This window comes from Prionailurus viverrinus, chromosome A2 (assembly GCF_022837055.1).
Source record: "Prionailurus viverrinus isolate Anna chromosome A2, UM_Priviv_1.0, whole genome shotgun sequence".
Taxonomy (NCBI): Eukaryota; Metazoa; Chordata; class Mammalia; order Carnivora; family Felidae; genus Prionailurus; species Prionailurus viverrinus.
Window position 1 is genome coordinate 25,773,879 of NC_062562.1, and position 22,259 is coordinate 25,796,137.

Consider the following 22,259-nt stretch of genomic DNA (forward strand, 5'->3'; position numbering starts at 1 on the left):
TCCAGGCATCACATCCTCAATCAAGGCAGGAAGAATGGAGGGGCCGGGAGGTGTTACCCATGTCTGCCTCTTTTATCAGAGAAACAAGCTTTCCCAGAAGCTCCTGTAGACTTCCTCTTAAATTTCACTGGCGCACCTGGTCACATGTCACCCCCAGCTGCAAAGGAGGCTGGAACAGTGGGAATTGGGATTTACAACCTCTACAGTGGGAGGAAGCTAGGGAGAAGGGGTTGGGACTGACCACTGGGGAGTGGACGAGGGTGTCTGCCATGGCTCCGCGGGATGACGTGGTGCTTGAGGTCCTTCTACTTCCGGGACTTTGTCTCCATGCAGCACCTCTGGGGACTAGTGAGTGGTCTCTCAGTGGACCACTGAGAGAATCCAAGCATTCTCCCCAGAGGGGCCTACTCCATCCTAGATGCTCTGTCTTTTCTTCATATGTCTGAACGGCACATAGACCACTGGTGGAGACTTCTTTGGGGAAAATGGTGGTCTTTATTTGGGGGTTTTGCTTTAGCATAGCTCTCGCCTGGCAGGCATCTAAAATAGCATCACCATGTTCTCACTAAGACACTCACATTCAAGACCCTTTTAGAGCCCAGCTTACACACACGCAGACAGCATGTCTGTATTTACACTGGCCCTGGCACCCCACCCAGGAAGAAGGCTGCGTCTTTGGTCATCCTTAAACCACTCAGGTAGGAGTAAGACCAGGATGACCCCTTTCCCCCCGAATGTCCCACTTTTGGTCCAAGAATGAAATAGGATTCCTGTGGCAGCTTTTTCTGGCAGTTTTGGGGGGGTAGGCGAAAGGAAATGCTTTTTTAGCACTGCCCTAGCACCTTAAATGATGGGTCTGCAAAGCCAGAGGCAGGGAAAAGCAGGGCTGGTTTATTCTATAAATCTTTCAGAATGGGATAGAGGCAAAAGGTTAAAACATTTGGTCTCGTATGGGGAGGAGTTTTTAGGAAGAACGGGTGAGTTCACTGAGGCCGGTTTGGGTGGTAGAGACCACGTAGAGAGTGGGCGCAGAGGCTGGAAATGGGGACTCAAAGGAGCCAGTCTGTAAGGGTAGCAGTGGGGTCTTCAAACCACGGTTTGGATTTCCAGAAGCCCACTGGAAATCACTGTATATTTGCTCTCCATAGGCTTCAGGAAAAGGTAAAACAGAAACAATCTTTTTTTTTTTTTTTGGCCAGAATTACATCAAAACAACGTGGTAAGAAAATGCAGATTGGCAATTATATACATCTCCAGTGACAACGACAGTTATATAACTGACACATTTTGCTAGGCAAATGTCTTCCCAGGCCTGGGGTCCCTGGAATGGGGTGGGCAATAAGGAGCCCTTGGGGCTCCACAGTCAGGGTAGGGAACCCCCAGGGCAAAGGTTCATGGCAATTGGGGGGGCAGAGGTGGCTTCAGGGATGATGTTTCCAGTATTTACCAGCCCCTGGCTGCTCGACCTGCAGCCTAGGGGTCAGACCAGCAGCCTAGGAGCTTGTGAGACATGCAGAGTCCCAGCCCCCACCCCATATCTACTGAGTCGGAAGCCATATTGTAACAAGATCCCCAGTGATTTGTAGGCACAATAAAGTTTGAGAAGCACTGTTCTAGATTTCTGGGAGCAGGAAGGCTGCAGCCCTGGTTAGATGTGGTTACAAGGCCCAGGCAGGGAGGCTGCGGAGAGGAGAAAAAAAAGCATGGGTGTGGGGGAAGCTGGCAAACTCTAAGAAGCTGTCCTGGTTAGTACTCTTGCAACCTGGCATCACATGACCCCCAAGGCCACCTTGTGGGCTACCCTGCCCTTCATCACCGAGGACAGCTACCCTTGAACCATATTCCCCTCAGCTGGCTTTCAAGGCAGGTGTTCTGAGATGCTCTACTTAGCTGCCCCACACCTGGCTGCAGGTAAAACCCCAGTCAAGGACGTTTTCTGAGACCTGGGAGCTGGGCTGCCCAGAGAAGCAGGGCCCCATGGGGCCTGGGCAAAATGGAGGGCTGGTCAGGCCAAAGAGGTGCCTGTCTCTCCTTATTCAATTCTGCCAGAAAGATCTCCCCAGAGCTCAGAAGCCCCTTCAAGGAGAAGTGCCTTGGGAAAGTTTCCCCCGCAGTAGCTTCCTCTTGGAGCAGAAGCAGTGAGTGCTGAGAAGGAAAAGCTTGGGTCCCAGCTTTTGGTGGGCGGGAAGGAGGGCCCAGGCCCTCTGGGGCATTTTTACAAGAGCAAGCATGAACATCGCAGAAGTCCCCAGGCTTGGGGCCAGGAATGCTAGATACAGAAGGGCTGGAGGAGGGTGTGGGGGCCAGGGGTGGGCGGCGCAGGCTGGAGTTTCAACAGCCTGCTCTACAGCGCTCTCTCTTCACTGGTCAGCGTGGTGATTCTCCGCAGGTTTTCCCTGACTTTGATAAATTCGGGGGCGTGTTCCTCTTCCTTTTCTGGTGGTTTTTCCAGCTGAAGGAGAGAAGAAGCAGACGTGTGAAGTGAGTGGGGCTAGGGGAATTTCTGTTCCCCAAAACCAGTATTTGGGCCAAGGATTCTCTCTGGGGAAACAGAACCGGGGATCAGTCTTGCCACCAGCCTAGTAGCTGGAGCGACAGAGCCTGAGACTGCATTCTCCCTGTGAAGCCCAGTGCAAACTGTTTGCCTCACCTGGGCCTCAGGATGCTCATCTCTAAAATGGGAATGCCACCTGGCTCACAGGCAGGTGTGAGAATGAAATCAGGATCCGGCATGCACTAGATTGGGCTGATCAAGAAACTGAGGTTCAGAGAAGGGAAGCCACTGGCTCAAAGCCACACAGCAAAGTGCATGGCAGAGTGAGGACTCAGGCCAGCGGTGGACTGCTGGTTTAGTCCTCATTTTGTCTCATCTCCTCCTTCTCGCCAGTGGTGGCCACATGCAGACGTCCTCCCTGGGCCAGGAGACAGTCTTGTAGGAGGCTTGGGCCAGGGCTGGGTGCTCCCCACCCACCTGATTCAGCCTCTGCTGCCGTCTCAGCAACTCCTGCTCAAAGGGGCACTGCAGCCGCTTGGCTTCTAGCTCTTCCTTCTTCTTCTTGATGAGCTGGTTCCGCCTGCGGTGCTCCAGGACTCGCTGCAGCTCTGGCTTGCTGTCCACGCCCAGGCCCCTGGTGCAGAGCGGGGAACTTGTCAGGAGACCTCAACTCCACACGCCCCCTGCCCCCAACCAGTCTCAGGGTTGCACCTGCTAGTGACACCATCCTATACCCTCCTGGCAGCCTGGGAGGTAGAACCATTCCTGGCCCATTATACAGAGATGGGAAATGAGGCTCCTAGAACTTAAGACACCTGTCCAAGTCACAGCCACAAAGGGCCTGAGCGATGAGCCCACAAAGGGGCACCCAGGCCTGTCTGACTGCAGAGACCAAGTTTTATATTATTTCTGGTTATGTTCTCAGGATAAGTGTTCTAGAGGTGGGATTCCTGGGTCAGACTCTTTTAAAAGATTTTGGATACACATTTCCATCTGCCTGTTAGGAAAGGTTATTCAATTTATACTCTGTCATCAGTGTCCGAGAGCATCTATCTCTCCCCACCATCACCATCCAGTCTTTTTGTATTTGAGAATCTGGTAGGCAAGAAATAATATCTGGTTTTCATTTGTGTGCCTCTGATTATTAGTTCTTTTGTTAACTAACTATACCTATATTTTGTTCATTTTACCCTTATGGATTTATAAGTAATATGTACATGTTAATTTTTTATCTGTATTTATATTGCAGGTGTTTCCTTGATCTGTCTTTAGGCTTTTAAAAAAATTGTGGTGGTGTTTGTTGACATTAAAAGGGATGACTCTAAGAAAAACATCTGGAGAAAATGCACAAGATATACTAAGGAGGAAAAAAAGAATCCACGGAGGATACACACAGCTGTAAATAGAATGAAAATCATAGCCCTAGCCAATCCCATAACAGGCCAGTAGAGGGAGCTGCAGAGACGCCGCTGCCTTCCTCCTGGTACTAGTGAGCTGGGAGGTATTTCCCAGGCCGCCTCCACATTCCCTCAGTTACTGAGTCCTGGCCCTGCCACCTCGAGCCTGTCTCTTTCATTGCATCCCTGGCCTCCCTGCTCCACTCATGCCCCCTCTGTGGTTGTGACACCCCTGCTTGAGACCCTTTCCAGGTCAACACATCTCCTCTGACCAACCTCAAAATCTATGCTCCAAACACCCTGAGCTACTTGTGTTTCCTGTCTATTTGCACATGCCCTTCCCTTTCCTAGGAACAGACTTCCTTCCACTAGCAGACTCCCACCTCCTAGTCTGGCTGACTCCTGCCCACCCTTCAGGCTTTAGCTGAGGCATCCTCTCCTCTCTGGGGTCACCCTGGACCTCTCCTAGTTGCCTCCTCTGAGGTTCCGGGCCCATTTATGCCCCCCTCATACCACCTGGTTATGCATAAGGGCAGGACTGGGCTCTGGACGCAGTGTCTGGCACATAGTAGGTGCTCAGTAAATATAGGTGGAGGGCAGGCATGAAGTGGGTAGCTGGGAGGGAAAGCAGGGCTTTTGGGGATTACTGGGGACTAGAACTTCACGGTTTCTGCAGTGACTGTGGGGTACCCTCTGCCCTCCTCAGCCTCTAGGAGACCCAGCACTACCATTAGCCATGTCTTCCACAAAGGGCACCTCCTCAAGCCGCAGCAGGCCCACTGGGCTGAGGCAGCCGAGCTCTGTTCCTACCTTCTGTGGTTCATGAGCAGCTCTCGGTGCAGCTCCTGGTGGCTCCGGGATGCCTTCACAGGGTTCAGCAGCTTCTTGGGCTTGATGAGCTCTGGGTTCCACTCTCTGTACTCGGGCCGGGCCATCAGGCCCCCGATGTCTGCCCGCTCCCTCTGGATCTCCGAGTACATTGACGCTGTAGAGACAGGCAAGGGGGCTGGTCAGAAGGGGGTCCACAGTCTCACGCATCCCCGTGGGGCACAGTTGGAGGGCAAAGGTTCCCATGCTAGATGGACTTCAGTCATCTGCTGCCGTACCGTCACGGGCAGACTACCTGACCTTCTGAGCCTTGGTGTCCTCATTTTCAAGATGGAAATAATTGAACCTAGGCACAGGGTTGTTGGAAGGATTGGAGGTGATGTTTGCAAAGCGGGCTGTAGGGGTAAAATGATCCTGGGTTACAAAATACAGGTTGACACATGCATATGTTTTTAGCCTGACTTTGGAGAAAACAATATCCTATAAAAAGAATTAGGAGTTTCTGTTTTTCAGGGAGCTTTTATCAGAAAAAGAAAAAAATATTTAAAAAGAGCAGTATATATTTGTTAAATTTCGATAAAGGGTAGTGATCAAAAGAACACATCGCCCCTTATTGTCCAGTTTCCCTATTCCTTCTTCCAAATTCTCTGTGGAAGTGTCCATCTGTGCACGTTCTCCAGATCAAAGAGGAGAGTATGAAATCCCAGGATGGCTGTGTCTCTAATTACAAAGTGATGGTTGTCACCTTCAATGCAGATATCTGGTTTCTTGATGGCCTTACTTCTACCACAGCAGCTTAAAATTTGTCAGTTTACCTGAAATTCAGGCAGAGGGGCTCCCTCCTCTACAAGCTGGCTGTGTATCCTTGAAATGCCCAAAACCAAGCAAGCGTGTGTGCATGTGTGTGCGTGTGTGTGCATGTGAGAGAGAGAGAGAGGGGGACAGAGACAGAGACAGAGAGACAGAGAAAGACTTCTTAAGGAAAAGTCTCAACAGGGGACACCTGGGTGGCTCAGTTGGTTAAGCGACCAACTCTTGGTTTCGGCTCAGGTCATTCATTACCTCACAGTTCATGAGTTTGAGCCTCTCATCGGGCTCTGTGCTGTTAGCACAGATCCCGCTTGGGATTCTCTCTCTCTTTCTCTCTCTGCCCCTCCCCGGCTTGTTCTCCCCTCCACCACCAAATAAATAAACTTTAAAAAGCTTTAAAAAAATGTCTCAATGGGATGACACGTCCTGGCATGGACGTTAGCTTCTTGTAGTAATTAAAGTGAAAATTGAGGCATTGGCTCTGCTCCCTTCATGAATCCTGCTTTCCTGAGGTTGGGCCTCTACTATATGCCAAGCCCTAGTAGTGTCTGGTCTGGTATGTACTAGGTACTCAGTAAATATGTTGGTAATTGACAATTAAACTTTTGAGATTGTACAGATGAGGAAACTGAGTCTCAGAGACGTTGGTCCTGGGGACCCAGTGCCTTAAGTCATGTGGTTTTCATGTGGCAATTAAGGGGAGTGTGTTCCCTCTTCACGCACAAGGCTCAGTCCCCTCTCTTGAGGACCACCATGTTGCTTAGGGATAGACCCTCAATTCTCTCTCACTGTCCCTCCCACTGAGAAGTGGATGAAAGCCATTCTCTGGTGAGTGGGGTTTTATGGACAAACAGGAGTTCTCCAAGTGAATTAGATAGGGATGGTGGTTTGTGCATATTACCTGCCTGGAAGTAGGTAATAGCTCAGTGGGGTTGGAAAATACAGGAGGAGGGGGTTTTATAGGGTGTAAATTGCAAGGCGACATGTCTGGGAGCATAGGCATCAAAGGGGAAATTATGTTTTGCGAATGGTGGCTCGCCAGACACATGTTTGGCATTTCTATTATTACCCATTTCAGGGTGTTATTCAGAGGATTAAGTGAGACCACGTTTGTTGAGGTGCTGTGTAAACTGGAAAAAGTGTTAATTGTTACAAGATATTTTGGAAGTAGCCAGATGAAGTGTCAGAGCATAAAAACATATCTGCTAATTTTTTTTCTTGAATTCACATTCTCAGAACTGTTTCTAAAATGAGAATGCTAATTAATTCCCCTTCTCTTTTTCATAAGGCTGTTTGTTTTCAGGTTATATCCTTCCCAACTCTTTGGTTTTTGAAAGTTGTGGTAGTATTTGAAAGTTAGTTAAAAATAGATACTTGACAAAATAAACAGTTGGCTGTATTAACTCCCTCATCTTTTAAAAATGTGGATGTTTTCCTTTTTTTTTTTTAAGTAAACTCTGTGCCCAACGTGGGGCTTGAGCTCATGACCCCAAGATCAAGAATCGTATGCTGTACAGACTGAGCCAGCCAGACACCCCTAAAAGATGTGGATATTTTCTCAGTCTGCGAGTTTCAGTTGTCTGGGAGCTGATGCTTTAGAACACCTTGCTCCAGATTGCAATTCGAGGAATTTTTTCCCCTTCTGCTGCCACTCCTGTTCCCAAGTCCCACCAATCCTTTATCTGAGCGGTTTTCAGCTTTACTCTTTACTTCCTGTGTCCTCAGCTCTCAGCCTATACAGGCTGTTATCACACCACACTGCTGTAGGTCCTTGACTATTCATCCTGCCTCTGTCCCTTTGTGTGCCAAGCCTTCCAGAACTCCACAATTTTCATCAGTCACACCATCTCTAAAATAACGAACTCTATTGTCTGTTACCAAAGCCATAAAGCAGGAAACAAATAAGTTGTATAACTTTAGGAAAGGAGAGGGCAAATTAATTTGCTTAAGATATCACTATTGACCCAGAATTCCCAAGTGGATTAACAGAAAAGCATTTGGAACCAATGAGAGCATTCAATAATGTGGCCAGATACAAAGTAAGTACACAAAACCAAGAGCTCCTGCATAACAGGAATGACCAGGGAGAAAGGACACAATAAAAGCATTCATTTATTCTACAATATATTTTGAGTTCCTACAATTTTCCAGGTATGGTGATAGACACTGGACACACAGAGGTGAACTAAGCAAACACCAGTTCCTGCTTTCCCAGAGTGGACATTCTATTAGGGAGGCACACAGTAAACACATACACAAACCAGTAAAAATAAATGATTGCAAATTTCCAGGAGCCCACTGAAGGAACCAGGGGGCCTGGATAGAGACTAACAGGAAAACCCATCTTCAGTCAGGTGCACAGGGAGGGTCTCTCTGAGGAGGTGACATTTAAGATCTGAGGGTTGAGAAGAAGGAGGGGGGCTGTTTGGGGCAGAGGGAACAGCATGTGTGACTCATGTACCTTGAACAAGCTTGGTCTGTTCGGGGAACAAAAAAGCATAGTGTGTATGGAGTGGTGTGAGTGAGCGACAGGGAGAGTGTTTGGTGTGAGGGTGGACGGGTGGGTTCAAGTCAGGGAAAGATCGCATCTCATTCGATTTTTAAAAAGGTCATTCTCTCTGGTGTCGGGGCGGGGGGGAAACTGTCAGCAGGTTTTGGGAAATTTTTGTACGACTTTGGTTTCTTTCACTTCCAACAGGCACTCTCTGCCTTTCCCTCCTGTTAAATTCCAGAGGAAAAACATCTTATTGGCTAGGCTGAGAATCTTCACCCCATAGGTCATCAGCCAGCCAATGGGCTGGCTCCCCCCCCCCCCCCCCCCCCCCCCCCGCCAGGCCCTACTGCAACAGCAGGGCTCTTTTAGGTTGAGTCTTGCTTAGAAGAGGGGGCCCTGCATATTATTATAGCCAGTCTTGCACCCAGGTCCAACCAGTGACCAGCTCCAGGCTTTTTTTTTTTTTTTTTTTTTTTTTTTTTTTTAGTGAAAATCAGCATTTCATTTTTCTAGTGAAATCAGCATTTAGCTGTGGGGGATGGTGTCTTCCTGAGGCTAGAGTAGTGTGGTGGTTCAGGCAGGGGATCCTGAAGGATGTGGCTGGTTCTTCAGACGGGAATGCAGGCTGGGAAAACAGTTGCCTTTTCCAGTTAGGGTGCCCAGCTCCAGAAATGACACGTGTGAGATCTGTGGACACACGTGTGGGGGCCCTCCAGGGCTTAGAGAGCTGCTGAGATAGCCTGCCTGCCTTTTAGTTTAATTAAAAGAGGTCCCCCGTGTAGAAGAGCCTCACATAGGTGCTGGAACAACAGAGGCTGCTTAACAAAGCCCAGATGCTAGGCCAAGAAAATAATGGCCGTCCTGGGGGTCAGGTGGGCCTCCGGAGCAGAGGTGGGGGTCCAATCCCACGGCTGCTCTGGCCAGGTCTCTCAGGTAGCTGGGATCCTGAGAGATCAGAGACTTTCAGGGAAGTGGCCATGATGGGGCAGAGTGTTAGGTGGTCTCTGAAAAGACAGAGATGAATACCCAAAGGAAGAGGAACAGGCTAATGGAGAAGAAAGTTAAATGGCTAGTGAATATCTTTCAGTGGTTGTCAAAGAAATGCAGAATGAAGCTTAGGTGTATGGACACTGAAGCCTTGTGGACCTGGATTTGGATGTTGGCTCTACCTCTTCTTAGCCTTGGACGAGTTTACCTCTTCTCTGCAGCAGGAGTCCACAAACTAAGCGTTTGGACCAAATTCAACCGCTGGAACACAGCCATGCCCACTCGATACTTACTGTCTATATGGCTGCTTTCTGCTACAAGAGCAGAGTCCAGAAGGTGCAACAGCTGCTCTTGTTTAGCACCCTTCTTCATGACGTTGTTGCAAAATAAATGAGGGGATACATGCATGGTGCTTGGTGAGTGCCTAGCACAGAGTTGAGGACTCAGTAAGTGCTGCTTATCTGGGCAGCGAAATACAGCAAGGCAGGTTGTGCACTGTGTGACTCTAGGGCCTCACTCCTGTAAATTAAACTAGGAATGGAGCCCGCAGAATTGCAGAGGGTGGCCATCCCATTAGTTGTTATCAACGATTACTACTAATAAATCCTAGTCCAAGTCTTGGATGGAGCTTTCTCATCCTCTTTAAAAACTGCACTGATTCAATCAGTGGCTCTTAACCCTGGCTGCATATGGGCATCACTAGAGGAAGTTATATATATAGTGATGAAGTTTATATCTATATCTATATCTATATCTATATCTATATCTATATCTATCTATCTATATATATAGATATATAGATATAAACTTCATCACATCTTTATATATATATAAAATATATATATACATAAAATAAACTTTATATACAAAATAAATAAACTTAAATATATATATTTATTTTTTTATTTATTATAATATATATAATACAAAAAATATATTATATTTTTGTATTTATTATAAGTTTATTTATTTTGAAACAGAGAGAAGGGGGAGAGAGAATTCCAAGCAGGCTCCACGCTGTCAGTACAGAGCCTGATGCAGGGCTCATCTCACAAACTGTGAGATCATGATCTGAGCCAAAAATCAAGAGTTGGACACTTAACCAACTGAGCCACCCAGACACCCTCATCAGGGGAAGTTTTAAAGATACCAATGCCTGGGGGCGCCTGGGTGGCTTAGTTGGGTTAAACGTCCAACTTCGGCTCAGGTCATGATCTCACAGTTTGTGAGTTCGAGCCCCGCATCGGGCTCTGTGCTATCATTTCAGAGCCTGGAGCCAGCTTCAGATTCTGTGTCTCCTTCTCTCTTTTCCCCTTCCCCACTCATGCTCTGTCTCTCTCTGTCTCCCCAAAAATGAATAAATGTTAAAAAAAAAAGATACCAATGAGTGAGTTGCACCCCAGGGATTCCAATTTAATTGGCCTGGGAGGCAGCTTGGCCTTTGGTATTATAAAAAGCTCCCCAAGTGATTCCAGTAGTCAACCATCTTTGTAAACTGTGGAGTTAAAAAAAAAAAAATCAATGTTCGCTTTGGTGTGAATGATTTCAGCTGACTGACTGACCTGGTTATCAAGGGTAGGTCTGGTTAAGGTCATAGTTCTTAGCAGCTGTGTGACCTTGGATGGGTCTTTAAACTCGAGGACCCTCCTCCTCTGTAAAATCATGATGCTGTGAAGACTGGCTGAGCTGAGCAGGGGAAGATGCACCCAGTAGGTGACAGTTAAATTGAGTGTCTTGCATGATCACAAGATGGGCAAGTAATTCTTGCTTACTCCTCAGACTATGGGGCTGACTTCATCCCTGGGGGCAGGGTGGAGTGGGTAGTAATAGGTCAGGGGAGAGATGGGGAGCTTCTCCCTGGTTCTTCCCTGGTTCTTCTGATAACCCAAGAGGTCCCACAGCTTTCCCCCAGGGGCTCTGTGGACACCAGCCCCACACCAGGCAAGGCTCAACTGGCATCACTCACTACTCCCAGGGTGAGCTCAGCAACCGCTGGGGCGTGCCTGGCTAATGTTAGCGTGGTGGCTTTGAAATCAAGCAATGGTGCCCACCCTGACCACGGAAGAGCAATGAGGAGAGACTGAAGGGAAGTGACAGCGATGGAGACTCAGTTCCTAGGTCATCCTGAGACCTGCAGCACACTAAACTGTTGAAGTCTTTAATGTCCTCTTCTTCTGCCTCTCTGCCCTTGTGGCTCTGGTTCTGTCTCTGATGGCATCAGTTATAACAAATGACATGTGAGCCACTAAAGCAGCACGGTTAAGGCAATGTTTTGGTGGAGACAGACTGGGTTTGAATCACGGAGGCTCCCCTTACTTGCTGTGTGACCTTGGGAAAATACCTTAACCTCTCTGAGCCTCTGTTCAGTGGGGGAGAATGGCAATACCTACTCGTGGGGCTGTTTGGAGGGTGAAGTGATGTCATGTGCATGATGTGGTTGGCCCACGTCTGGCAGAGGGATGCTCACAGAAGGCAAACTGTGGCTCTCCTTTCCTGAGGGGAGCTGTGATCAGCAAACATTTGGTGAGGGCTCATTCACCTGCATCTGGACCTCATCATTGCCCCGGGAGGCAGTCAGCGGTACTGTGCTATTGTTCCCATTTTGTAGATAGGAAAACTGAGGCTGAAAGAGGCCAAGCTACTTGTCTCAAGATACACAGAATAAATGGCAAAGATGGGACCTTTAGACTCCAAATTCAGTGCTTTTTCTCCCATGCTCTTGTGTTGTCATCCAGGTACAAAGTGTCTTTCAGTTAACAAAGCAGGTTTACATCCCTTTTCCCTTTCTGGATACTCAAGAAACCCAATGAAGAGGCAGTGTGAGCCCACTTTATAGATGAGAAAATGGAGGCCTGCTAACTGGAGAACTCGTAGCCCAACTGAAATACAAACTTACTGGGGGAGCCCCAGCCCGGTCCTGGCAGCTTTGAGCTGGAGCCAGAATGCACAGGTCTGTCTGCCCAGGGGCTGGTCTTTGTTTAGGAGGGGACTAGGGGTGTTGGTCAGTCTTCGCTCCTCCACCCGCCCTCCCCGCACTCTGGTTCCTCATTACCATTCAGAACACACCTGGGGCCTTCTTGGTTCAACATTTCAAGAGGTAGAAGGACAGAGGAGAACTTTTTAAATAACCACTGGCAAAGGAGAAAGAGGCATTCAGTGAGAATGATAAGCCTGGCCACTAGATTTCCCAGCCCTTCTTGCTCTTTTCCCTCCCGAGAGGGAAAGTGCCCATTTGTATTTCACCAGTCAGCGACCAAAGAACAGTGTTTATGGGAGCCACCTCCAGATCCACCAGAAGCCTGTGGCCGATGCCTAGAATCAGAGCTACTTGTCCATTCGGATGCAATCTCCCCACCCCACGGGAAAATGGCTCAAAAGTCCTAAACATTTTGCCTTGGGTCCACTATGACCTCCTGGTTTGTGAGGAGAAGATCTGGGTGGGCATTCAGGGTTTTGAGTCAATTCCATAGCGGAGTCTAGAGCTGGCCATGGAAGGTCCTTAGCAAGGTTGGTGCAGTGTGTTATGCAAGGAAAAAGTGTCAGCAGACCAGATATTCCTGCTAGCCCATCAGTGCATGACACCAGCCATTCCACTTGGAATACGCCTCCAGGGGGACGATCCGGCAGGTACTTACCATGAGCGGAGCTAAGAGCCACTCAGGATCCAAGCCACTGAAGACACAGGTAACCCGTGCTGCCTCACAGCAGCGGTGTGTGTGTGTGGGGGGGACCAGCCAGGTTTGGCAGCATTTCCAAAAACTGATACACTGTAGCCCCTGATTTCCAGCAATCTCAGACTTGCCTCTTTTGCAAAGTGCTAAAGCCAAGTTCCCGGGAAAGGCAGGCAGTTCACATGTTAACGTGCACCATGTGTCACATACCCTGTTAAGCCCCTCACAGCCATATCTCATAACATTCTCACCACAGACTGAGGAGGCGGGTACTATTGTTACCCCTTTTCATAGATGAAGAAATTGAGGCTGGGAGGGGCCATCTAATTTCCCCAAATCACACAGCCAGTAAACGAAGGAGCTAGAATCTAAGCCTAGAGCCGACTGATGCCAAGACGTGTCTTCTCTCACTTGTGCCCTGCAGCACTCTGGCCTTTTGTCTTTCAGTTATGAGGAGGATTAAAACCGCTCTACTATGTGGTAGTGGACTTGGGTGGGGGACACAGGCCGGGACCCAAGCTCAGACAGCTCAGCTCCCCTGACAGGCTGCTCCACAGCCCTCCTTCCCTTGCACCTCCTCCCACACTGCACCCAGCTCGACAGCCCGTGAAACAGAAGAGAGATGGTCTTACTTCTCAGTTGCGTCTTCAGGAAGGGACCTCGGGAGCAGTGTGGCTGGGTCCCTCTCTCCACTGGGAAGTCCCAGGCTAGCACGGAGGGCCGCCTCTGAAGGGCGGTTCTTAAACCCCTGGGGATCGCAGGCGGCTGCAACGTGCCAACGAGCGAGTGAGGCAGCTTTGCATTCCTGTTTATTCTGGTATCAATAAAAAGGAACTGTTACTATAGTAACAGATATTTCACTTGGTGCGTGGCCACTTCCACAATGCGGAACACCGTGGCCAAGCCACACGCTGCAGAGGCACAAATAAATACCTATTTTGTCAGACTGCTGAGGAGTAGGGGACATGCCAAGCTTTGTCTGAGCTAGGCGGCTCTCAGAGAGGCATTTCCCTTGTTCCTAATGGGAGGGTCAGCAAGAATGCATTCCAGCACTTGGCCCCGGGAGGGAGGGAGGGCCAAGCTTCCTGCTGCAGTGGCCAGAGACCACGGGCTCTGAGGTGTGAAGGGAGGGGGAGACTACACTGGGTCAGCTCGGGGTCTTTCACTGATGGGTCAGAATCTCCAGAAGCATCCTGTACTCCTTACTCTGAGCTCCATCTGAGCCTCAGAGAGGAGCAACAGGGCCACCGTGCACAGTTGCGAGTGTGTGGATAACGGACGTTGATGGACTCTGGGCCCGAGCAGCCCCTTCTGTCAGCCCCACTGGGCTCAGGCACCAGCCCTGTCAGCAGCCACTCAGCGGACCTCATTCATTTCTGTATTTGTCAGATGTGGAGAATAGCCTGGTGGTTGGGAGATAAGGTAGTGAAATAACATTAGTGAAACCATGTAGTCAGTGCTCAGGAGACAGGACTTTTCCTGCAGAGATGGCTGGGCCCTATGTGACCCGAGGCCAGGGCCCCAGCATGTGGCATCATGCCTGGCCGAAGCTGTGCTCCGTAGATCTTGGCTCAGTGTGTGAACGTGGGAATGTTCTGCCCACCTAGAACACATGGAAATGCTGAAGGCTGCCCCGGGTGCATACAGATAATGGAAACATTCTCCTGATTTCAGAACTGGTGTTCACTTGAACATTTGGAAGTGTTTTCTAGTTTTGTCATCATCCTTAGTCCCCTAGTGAGGAAGCTGGCATGTGCCAGTTAAACTCGGCTCTCTTCCCACATTTTTACCTCCTCGGGAAAGGTCTTGGTTGGCTGGAAGGCCATAAGGCCCAGGACGTACATCAACCACAGACAGGAACATTCAGAAGACAACCTGTGTCTTTTTTGGCCTATGTTAGTAATTTAACCGACATTTATTGAGTGCCTACTGTGTTCCTGGCAGTGTTCCAAGTGCTGGAGCTATGGTGTGAATGATATCCTAGGGCTTAGGTAACCTGCATTTACGGGTGTGGGGAGCCAGACAAAAAATAAGGAGACAGGGGCGCCTGGGTGGCGCAGTCGGTTAAGCGTCCGACTTCAGCCAGGTCACGATCTCGCGGTCCGGGAGTTCGAGCCCCGCGTCGGGCTCTGGGCTGATGGCTCGGAGCCTGGAGCCTGTTTCCGATTCTGTGTCTCCCTCTCTCTCTGCCCCTCCCCCGTTCATGCTCTGTCTCTCTCTGTCCCAAAAATAAATAAAATGTAAAAAAAAAAAAAAAAAAAAAAAAAAAAAAAAAAAAGAGACAAACAAGAAACTTTGACCTGTAATGAATGTCAGGCTGAAAGTAAGACTGGGTGGAGTGAAAGGGAGGGGCTGAGCTGGGGAAGGGTGGACACTGAGGAGATGACCTTTTAGGGAGGCTGGGTGATGAGAAGGAGTCAGCAACATGATGTCTGTTCCCATACAAGAGCATTCCAGGGAGTGGGAAGAGCCAGTGGAAAGGCCCCAGGGTGGGAATGAACCTGATATGGTGGAGGAAGGCCGTTGGGGATGGAGTGTTGGCATGAGGGGGGACATGGGGCTGGACAGGGAGGCAGGAGGTGGGCTGTGCCTGGCCTGGGAGCCTTGAGCAAGCTGGCCATCCTGGAGCCTCTTCAACTTGGAGGGTCACCAATTCTTGGGTGTAAAGCAATTTTCTAGAAACAACATGTGTTCCTTTTTGTTCCTTCTTCCTAAATTCTGCTTCCCTTGAAGTACTTTGAATGGTAGCCTCCCCCAGCTTCCCATCCTGCCTCGGCTTAATTTCACTAAATTCTGATGGGTGAAAGACTACCACTAAATTCTTGCCAAACCACTCTTGGCTGCCACATGGTGTTCTGCTGTGCAAAAGACTCTTCTGGGCATTTCCCAGGGCCCACAGTGGATTATTTGAACCAATCTCAGTGCCCTCTGACAGTGGGGAAATAGGAGGGATCCTGGGGAGCTGACAGCTTCTGCTTACCCCTTGGAGAAGACAGAACCCCCTCATCCAGCTTACTCCAGAGGAGCAGACTCTGAGAGTCCCCGTGCCAGTAATGACCTTCATCTCCACTTTCTTTTCCCTTTATTGGAAGACTCTGTTGGCAGCCCCAGAGCAATGGAAAGCCAAGGAGAGCTGGGCAGGCATTGGCCGAGGTTGGGCACCATTTTCCCCAGGCCATTTTCCGCCATTCTTATACATCTTCCAGTAAAGCTCTTCTCACAATCCAGCCTGTGTAAAAACCCACCAGGATCACCCACCAGACTGCCAGGCTGATGGCTGAGGCCTCACCTTATCCTTCTTAGTATTCCTGTCTTAGTACCAAGGTGCTCAATAACTATTGTTGACTTATAGATACCAAAGACATTGATACTTCTGAGCTTGTTGTAGTACCATCTTGATGTGTGTGTGTGTGTGTGTGTGTGTGTGTGTGTGTTACTGTTTATGAGATCAACAGCTACCATTTCCCAAGCCACACCCATCAGTAAGAAATGATGCTATACTGCATAACAGGATGCAGTCAATAGCATGTCTATTTATTGACTTAAAAAGATGTCTGGTACATGTTTGGTGAAAAATCAAACTTCAAAATCACATATAGAATGATTCTTCCCCTCCCCCCCTTTTTTTTCAAGATAAAAAAGTTAGTATAGTACCTTTTAGTAGAGGACCAATCTGGAGGCATATATCCTGAACTGTTAAAAGTGGTCAGTTCTAGATCAATGTATCTCAAATGTCATTACTAGCCATTATTTGTCAAATGAGTGTTAAAATGGAATCAAAATGGGCCACGCTCCTGGACTGATGTATTAGAACCTATGAGGGAGGGGTCCACTAAAATCTGGATTTTTAACATGTCCCCCTGGGGATTTGTTTATAGCTGGGAGTTTGAGAACCACTATCCTACAGCATAATATTACAGGCCCTTCTCCTTTAGTCACAATATTTCTGTAATGTTTGTGGCTTAAAAACAAAACTAAACTTGGGGTGCCTGAGCGGCTCAGTCGGTTAAGCGCCTGCCTCTTGGCTGTGGCTCAGGTCATGATATCACGGTTTGACAGCTGCACTGACAGCATGGAGCCTACTTGAGATTCTCTCTCTCTCTCCCTCTCTCTCTGCCCCTCCCCCTCTTGCTCTCTCTCTCTCAAAATAAATAAGAATGAACTTAAAAATAAAAACAAAAACAAAGCAGGCATTGCATTTGCTATCAGAAAACAATAAAGATTAAAAATTTGAGAAAGAGCAACCTTTGCCAGCCAACTATAGTTATGGTTCCCATCTGGTTCAGTCATGTCCATTGTGCATATTGGAAAACAGAGGCCTTCTGGGAAAATGAGCCTTTTAGGAGTTTACTCCAGGTAATGGCCAAATTCAGCCCCACTTGTTGCCTCCTGCCTTGGTTGGTGGAGCTTTCCCTGGGGACCTTCCCATTCTCCCAAAAGGATGGACTCTGGAACGCCAGGGGCCTGGAGGTCAGAGTTCTTGCTTGGCCCCACTAGAGCTGAAGGGGGATCCCAGAGGTTGAACACACCCCTCCCACACTCCCTTCTTGTCCCTTTGAAGTTTGTCTTCTTGGGATCTTAGAGGAGCCAAAAGGAAGGGAGATGGTGAAGACCTGGAGAGGCAGTCAGGAGTGGGAGCTGGGGAATGTTCCTGCATCCATAGTGGGCTGCGGCTGCAGCTTGCATTAAAAAAAAAAAAAGAAGAAGAAGAAGCCGCCTCCAAAAACATCTTTCATTTCATTTTTTCTCCCCTTTCTCCAAGCTCACAGGCGCCTGGAGCAGCTTATCTGGGCGCACAAACATCAGACAAGAAGTTCCCATGGCAACTCAAAACTTCCTCCTCGGCCCTGTATTCAGTATAAATCTCCAGGGTCCCTTTTCAAGGCCTCAATGAGGTTTCTGAGAAGCCACCCACAAAACAACCTTAGGATCCAACCTCTTCCCCACCCCAACACTTGGCTGAAAGGACACAGAGTGGGGGGAGAGACTGTATTGGCAGAAAAACTTGTCATGGGATCCACGGAGAGATTATAAAAGGAATGAGAGTTGCCTTTACAACAAGTTTAAACCAGGAAGAATTTAGCCGGTGGAGGGATTTCAAGTATGCAAACAGGAAAGCACCAGGGAGTGGGGAAAAACTAAGTTTTGTTTCAAAAAGCTGGCTCTCCACTCAGCTGTGGTTAGGCATGGCGAATCTGGTCTCTTAGCTGCAGAGGGGTCCTGGGGTGCCCCCCATCTCCATTTTCACTCACTTGTAGCCAGATAAAAGAAGGACAGCATATCTAGGGATGGGGAGAGGAGTGTGTGTGTGTGTGTGTGTGTGTGTGTGTGTGTGTGGAGAGAGAGGTCCCTGGGCAGACGATAGCTTGTCAAGCCAAGCAAACTGCTATGACTGCTGGTTTGGGGTTCCCAGATGTAGCAAATAAAAATGCAGTATGCTCAGTGAGATTTGAATTTCAGATAAGCAACGAATAAGGTTTTAGTATAAGCATATCCATACAATCGTTGGATTATATTTACACTAAAATATTATTCATTGTGTATGTGAGGTTTAAATGTAACTGGGAATCCTGTATTTTAGTTTGCAACCCTGCCTGGCAGGCAGGGACGGAGGCTATGGCTGCCCTCTCTGGCTGCAGGGAAGAAGCACAGTGGCTGATGTCCACAGGCACCTGGAGTAGTGTCCCTCTGTCCCTGCTGCAGAGAGATCCCTCCCTCCCTGCTAGGAACCTGGCCTGAGCTCCAGGTAGGATGTAGGTAATGAACCTCAAGTGGGCCTTTACTACAGCACTGCGCAGCTTACCAGGTATGGCCAAGCGTGAGTTATTCCCAAAGGTGACTCTTCCAGCTCAGTGGTTAAGAGCATGGGCTGTGGTGTCGATACAGACACTGTTCCTCGCTCTACTGTTGGACAGCTAGGTGATCTTCAGCTTCTTGTTTCCTCATCTCTGATATGGGGCAGACAGTCTTGTGAGGAATAAAGGAGCTACAGCATGGGAGGCCCTTCACACTGACTGTCACAGAGTCTGGGCTCCAAAGTGGTAGCTGTTACTTTGATAATCCATTTAGAAGCAAAAAGATTTTGGGTGCCTGGGTGGCTCAGTCGGTTAAGTGTCGACTCTTGATTTTGGCTCAGGTCCTGATCTCATGGTTCAGTTCATGAGATGGAGTCCCACGATGGGTTTGCGTGGACGGCACGGAGCCTCCTTGGGATTCTCTCTCTCTCCCTCTCTCTCTGCTCCTCCCCCCCCCCAAATAAATAAACATTAAAAAATAAAAACAAAAGGATTTTACTCCACGTGAAAAAAGTGGGATTGAAGACTAGAGTTGGCAGGGGTGCCTGGGTGGCTCAGTTGGTTAAGCGACCAATTTCAGTCACGATCTCATGGTTTGTGAGTTCGAGCCCCGCATCGGGTACTGTGCTGACAGCTCAGAGCCTGGAGCCTGCTTCGGATTCTGTGTCTCCCTCTTTCTCCGCCCCTCCCCCACTCACACTCTGTCTCTGTCTCTCTCTCTAAAAATAAATAACCATCAAAAAATAAGGAAAAAAAAGACTAGAGTTGGTACAACCTCAGTGATGTAAAACAATGTAAGACAGGCACAAACTATGCGTAGCAAAGATAGGAAGGAGACATCTCCAAATGTTATCAGTAGCTGCTTATGGTTAGTGGGATTGTGGATAAAACTTCCCCTTTGTTATTCTCAATTTCTCAAAATATTAATGGTGAACATGTATTACTTTACCATTAAAAAATTATTTTAAATAATTTGTGATGAAAAATTTTCTAAAAGTGTTATATTACTTGGTGCATAGGACTTGAGGCTACTGTAAACGAAGATGGCTACCATCTTGGGTTTGACTCTATGATCCCATCCTTGGGGACGTCTAAAGGAGGGGAGCTCTTCTTGCCTATCACTAAATGCCCCAGTTAGATCCTCACCCCAACTCTTCTTACTTTTCCTTGTACGAGACAACCAGAGTAGTGCTTCTACAGGCACATGGCCCTGGGGTTGAATCTCAGCTCCACCCCTGATTGGCTGTGTGACTTCAGACAAGTCATGATATCTTCTGAGCCTAAGTTTCCTCACGTTTAAAACAGGAGTTAATACTATTTACCTCCCTGAGAGGAGGGACATATCTGTTGCATTTATGAGTACATCCCTGTGCCTTGCATAGGGCTAGTGCGTAATAGTGGTCAGTAAATATTGGTTGGAGGAATAAATGAATCAAGTTGACGAGATGACAGATATACAGCATTTGGCAAAGAGAGTGGCAATAACAAGTGGCCAACATCATTTGCTATCATTATTACTAGTCTCAGGAGGTGTGCAAACTGTGGCATAGATGGGACTAGGTTTGCATGTGTTTTCTACCCCATAGTGGGACAGAAAAGTTCTCTTAGGACCGTGGGCAAGCTGCTTAACCCCTTTGAGGCTCAGTCTCCTCATCTGTTAAATGGGGATGACAATCAGCAGTGACCTTATAGGGTTTATTAAGACGGAATGAGCCAGCAGTGTTTAGCACAAAATAAATGCTCCCTCCATGAGGCCCCAGTCCAAGGCCTTGCTCCCTCCCTGGCTTGTAGCTGTGTGTGGCTTGGGCAAGCATGTGGCCCCTGAAATGACTCCGATATGCCTGCTATTCTGAATAGGTTGCAGGTGAAAGATGCTGCTTTTGGAATGAGGCTAATGGCTGCGGCTCCAGGTTAGAGGGAATTCAGGGTCTTCAGATTAGACAGCCCCTCCTCATCTTTGTGAGAAGACAGGAACTGGCTGGGAACACTTAGGAGGAGTGCTCTGATTTGCAATCAGATTCATCTCATTACAGAGCTCCTCCCTTTCCGCCTGCCCCAGCTCAGCCAGATTTAAGACGCTCCCCCCCAGGAAGGCGCCACTAGTCCTGAAGTCTTGGCCAGTTCTTGCTTTTGGACTTAAGAGAACCGTTGTTTCAGTGTCCCCAGCAGTAGCTCCTCGTGGGGAACTCCCGGGGGCGGAGCCAGGCTGAGTAAGAAGGGCAGTCAGTCCCAGAACGGACGTCGGGCTGGGGCAGAAGCTCCCGCCAACGGCTCGCCTCGCACCTTCGGCTCCAGGGGTCTGCGGGCAGGACTACTGGGTGGGGGCGTGCTCCTTGCCCATGGCCGATCGTGGCTGTCCCGTGAGCCCGAGTCCCTTGACACTTTCTATTCCCGTACCCCCAGCTGGCAGGGACCACGTTCGGGCCCGATTTTCACCTTCCCTAAACCTCTTTCCAAGCACAAATCTGGAAGGAAACGCTCCGAACGCTCACTGCCGGCATTGTTTTTCTTTTTTCTACGTCTCTGGTTTTCCAAATTATTTTTACAGTGACCGTATACCACGTTTGTTTCATTTTCCAAAATAACAAAAATCTCTTATCGTTCTGGGTAGGAAAGTAGTATGTGCTTATTGCAAATAAGTAAACAAAAAGACAAATAGGAGAAAGAGGAAAAAAAACCCCAAAGCCTTGTCATCCAACGTTTATCCTTGAAAATAACCACCCGTGTGTTTCCTCCTTCTACATGTTTTTCTCTTTACGCGCATATATAGAGAAAACCGATTTCTCACCTTCCCCTCCCTTGGCTCTCTCCTGCCCTTCGCCCGCCAGTGGGATACCTCGCTGGACGTCACCAGCGGCTATGTCTCTGTGCTTCTTCATGCGGGGCGGCGGGCTACCCGGGTCTCACCCATTTTCCACTCTCCCACGCCTCCACACCCTTCGCGCGCTTAAGAGACCCGCCAGGGGGTGGAAAGTTGCGGGACTTAAACAGTTGGGAAAACGAGTGAGTGTGTTTGGGCGGGCGCGCGCGCGTGCTCACACATAGGAATGAATCTACGCGTAGGTCCCCAAAGGGAAGAATGTGGGAGGGAAAGAAGGAATGAAAGGAAAACAAAAGTAATTTAAACGAATGAAACAAGGGAGGAAGGCAGAGAAGTGAAGAAGGACGGAGGTGCCCGGCGGCGGGATGGCCAGGCTGGGCGCCCGACTGTCCTCGCTGAGTGCACAAGGTGGGGTGGCCTTGCCCTCACTTACCCGACCTGAGCAGCACTGCCCGGTAGAGCCCGGTGGCCTCGGCGGGGCCCCGTGCCCGCTCGCCCAGCCTCTGCGCCATGCGCCCGCGCGCCCGACTGCAGTGCCGGCACTGCGGGCCGCAGCGCAGCGGAGGATACTACTCCGGGGGCCGGAGCGTCTCCGCGCCGGTGACGCGAACCGAGGCCCAAACCCAGCCGCGGATCGAGTTACCACGGCGGCCGCAGCGTCCGGCGAGGAGGCGCCGCCGAGGGAGGGACAGAGCTCTGGGGCAAGGGCAGGTATCCCGCGCGCGCAGTGGGCAGGGCGCGGGTCAGGGTCTGGGGCCCAAGGAGAGCCTATATCCTGATTTCTAGCCTTGGTCTCCCACTCACGCTTCTCCATTTCCCTGGCCGCTGGCCTTCTGGAACACTACAAGCAGGTGTGCGTTTCTGAAGTGGCACCCTGGGATCACGTCCTAGCGCCACCAGCTTATAACTGTGTGACTCCACCATTTAATTACCTACCCTCGCAGAGCCACAGTTTTCTCACC

At 49.2% G+C, this 22,259-nt stretch overlaps 1 protein-coding gene and 1 long non-coding RNA gene across 4 annotated transcripts in view; one reads left to right on the top strand and one right to left on the bottom strand.

Annotated features, from left to right (window-relative positions):
• Positions 1–22,259, top strand: part of LOC125158322 (uncharacterized) — a 112,902-nt gene that overhangs the window by 39,621 nt on the left and 51,022 nt on the right. The window lies entirely within an intron of this gene.
• FAM107A (family with sequence similarity 107 member A) lies at positions 871–21,933 on the bottom strand. 3 transcript variants are annotated; one of them, XM_047845240.1, is made up of 5 exons: positions 21,265–21,352; positions 13,314–13,495; positions 4,702–4,876; positions 2,972–3,128; positions 871–2,452 (listed from the first exon to the last, which is right to left on the bottom strand). In XM_047845240.1, exons 3-5 carry the CDS (start codon positions 4,869–4,871, stop codon positions 2,345–2,347), a joined length of 435 nt encoding a protein of 144 aa, XP_047701196.1. In that variant the 5' UTR covers positions 4,872–4,876; positions 13,314–13,495; positions 21,265–21,352; the 3' UTR covers positions 871–2,344. The 3 variants fall into 3 exon arrangements, with proteins under 3 accessions (XP_047701196.1, XP_047701189.1, XP_047701183.1); XM_047845233.1 differs by lacking the exons at positions 13,314–13,495; positions 21,265–21,352 and adding an exon at positions 21,731–21,933; XM_047845227.1 differs by lacking the exon at positions 13,314–13,495 and having other exon boundaries at positions 21,265–21,428.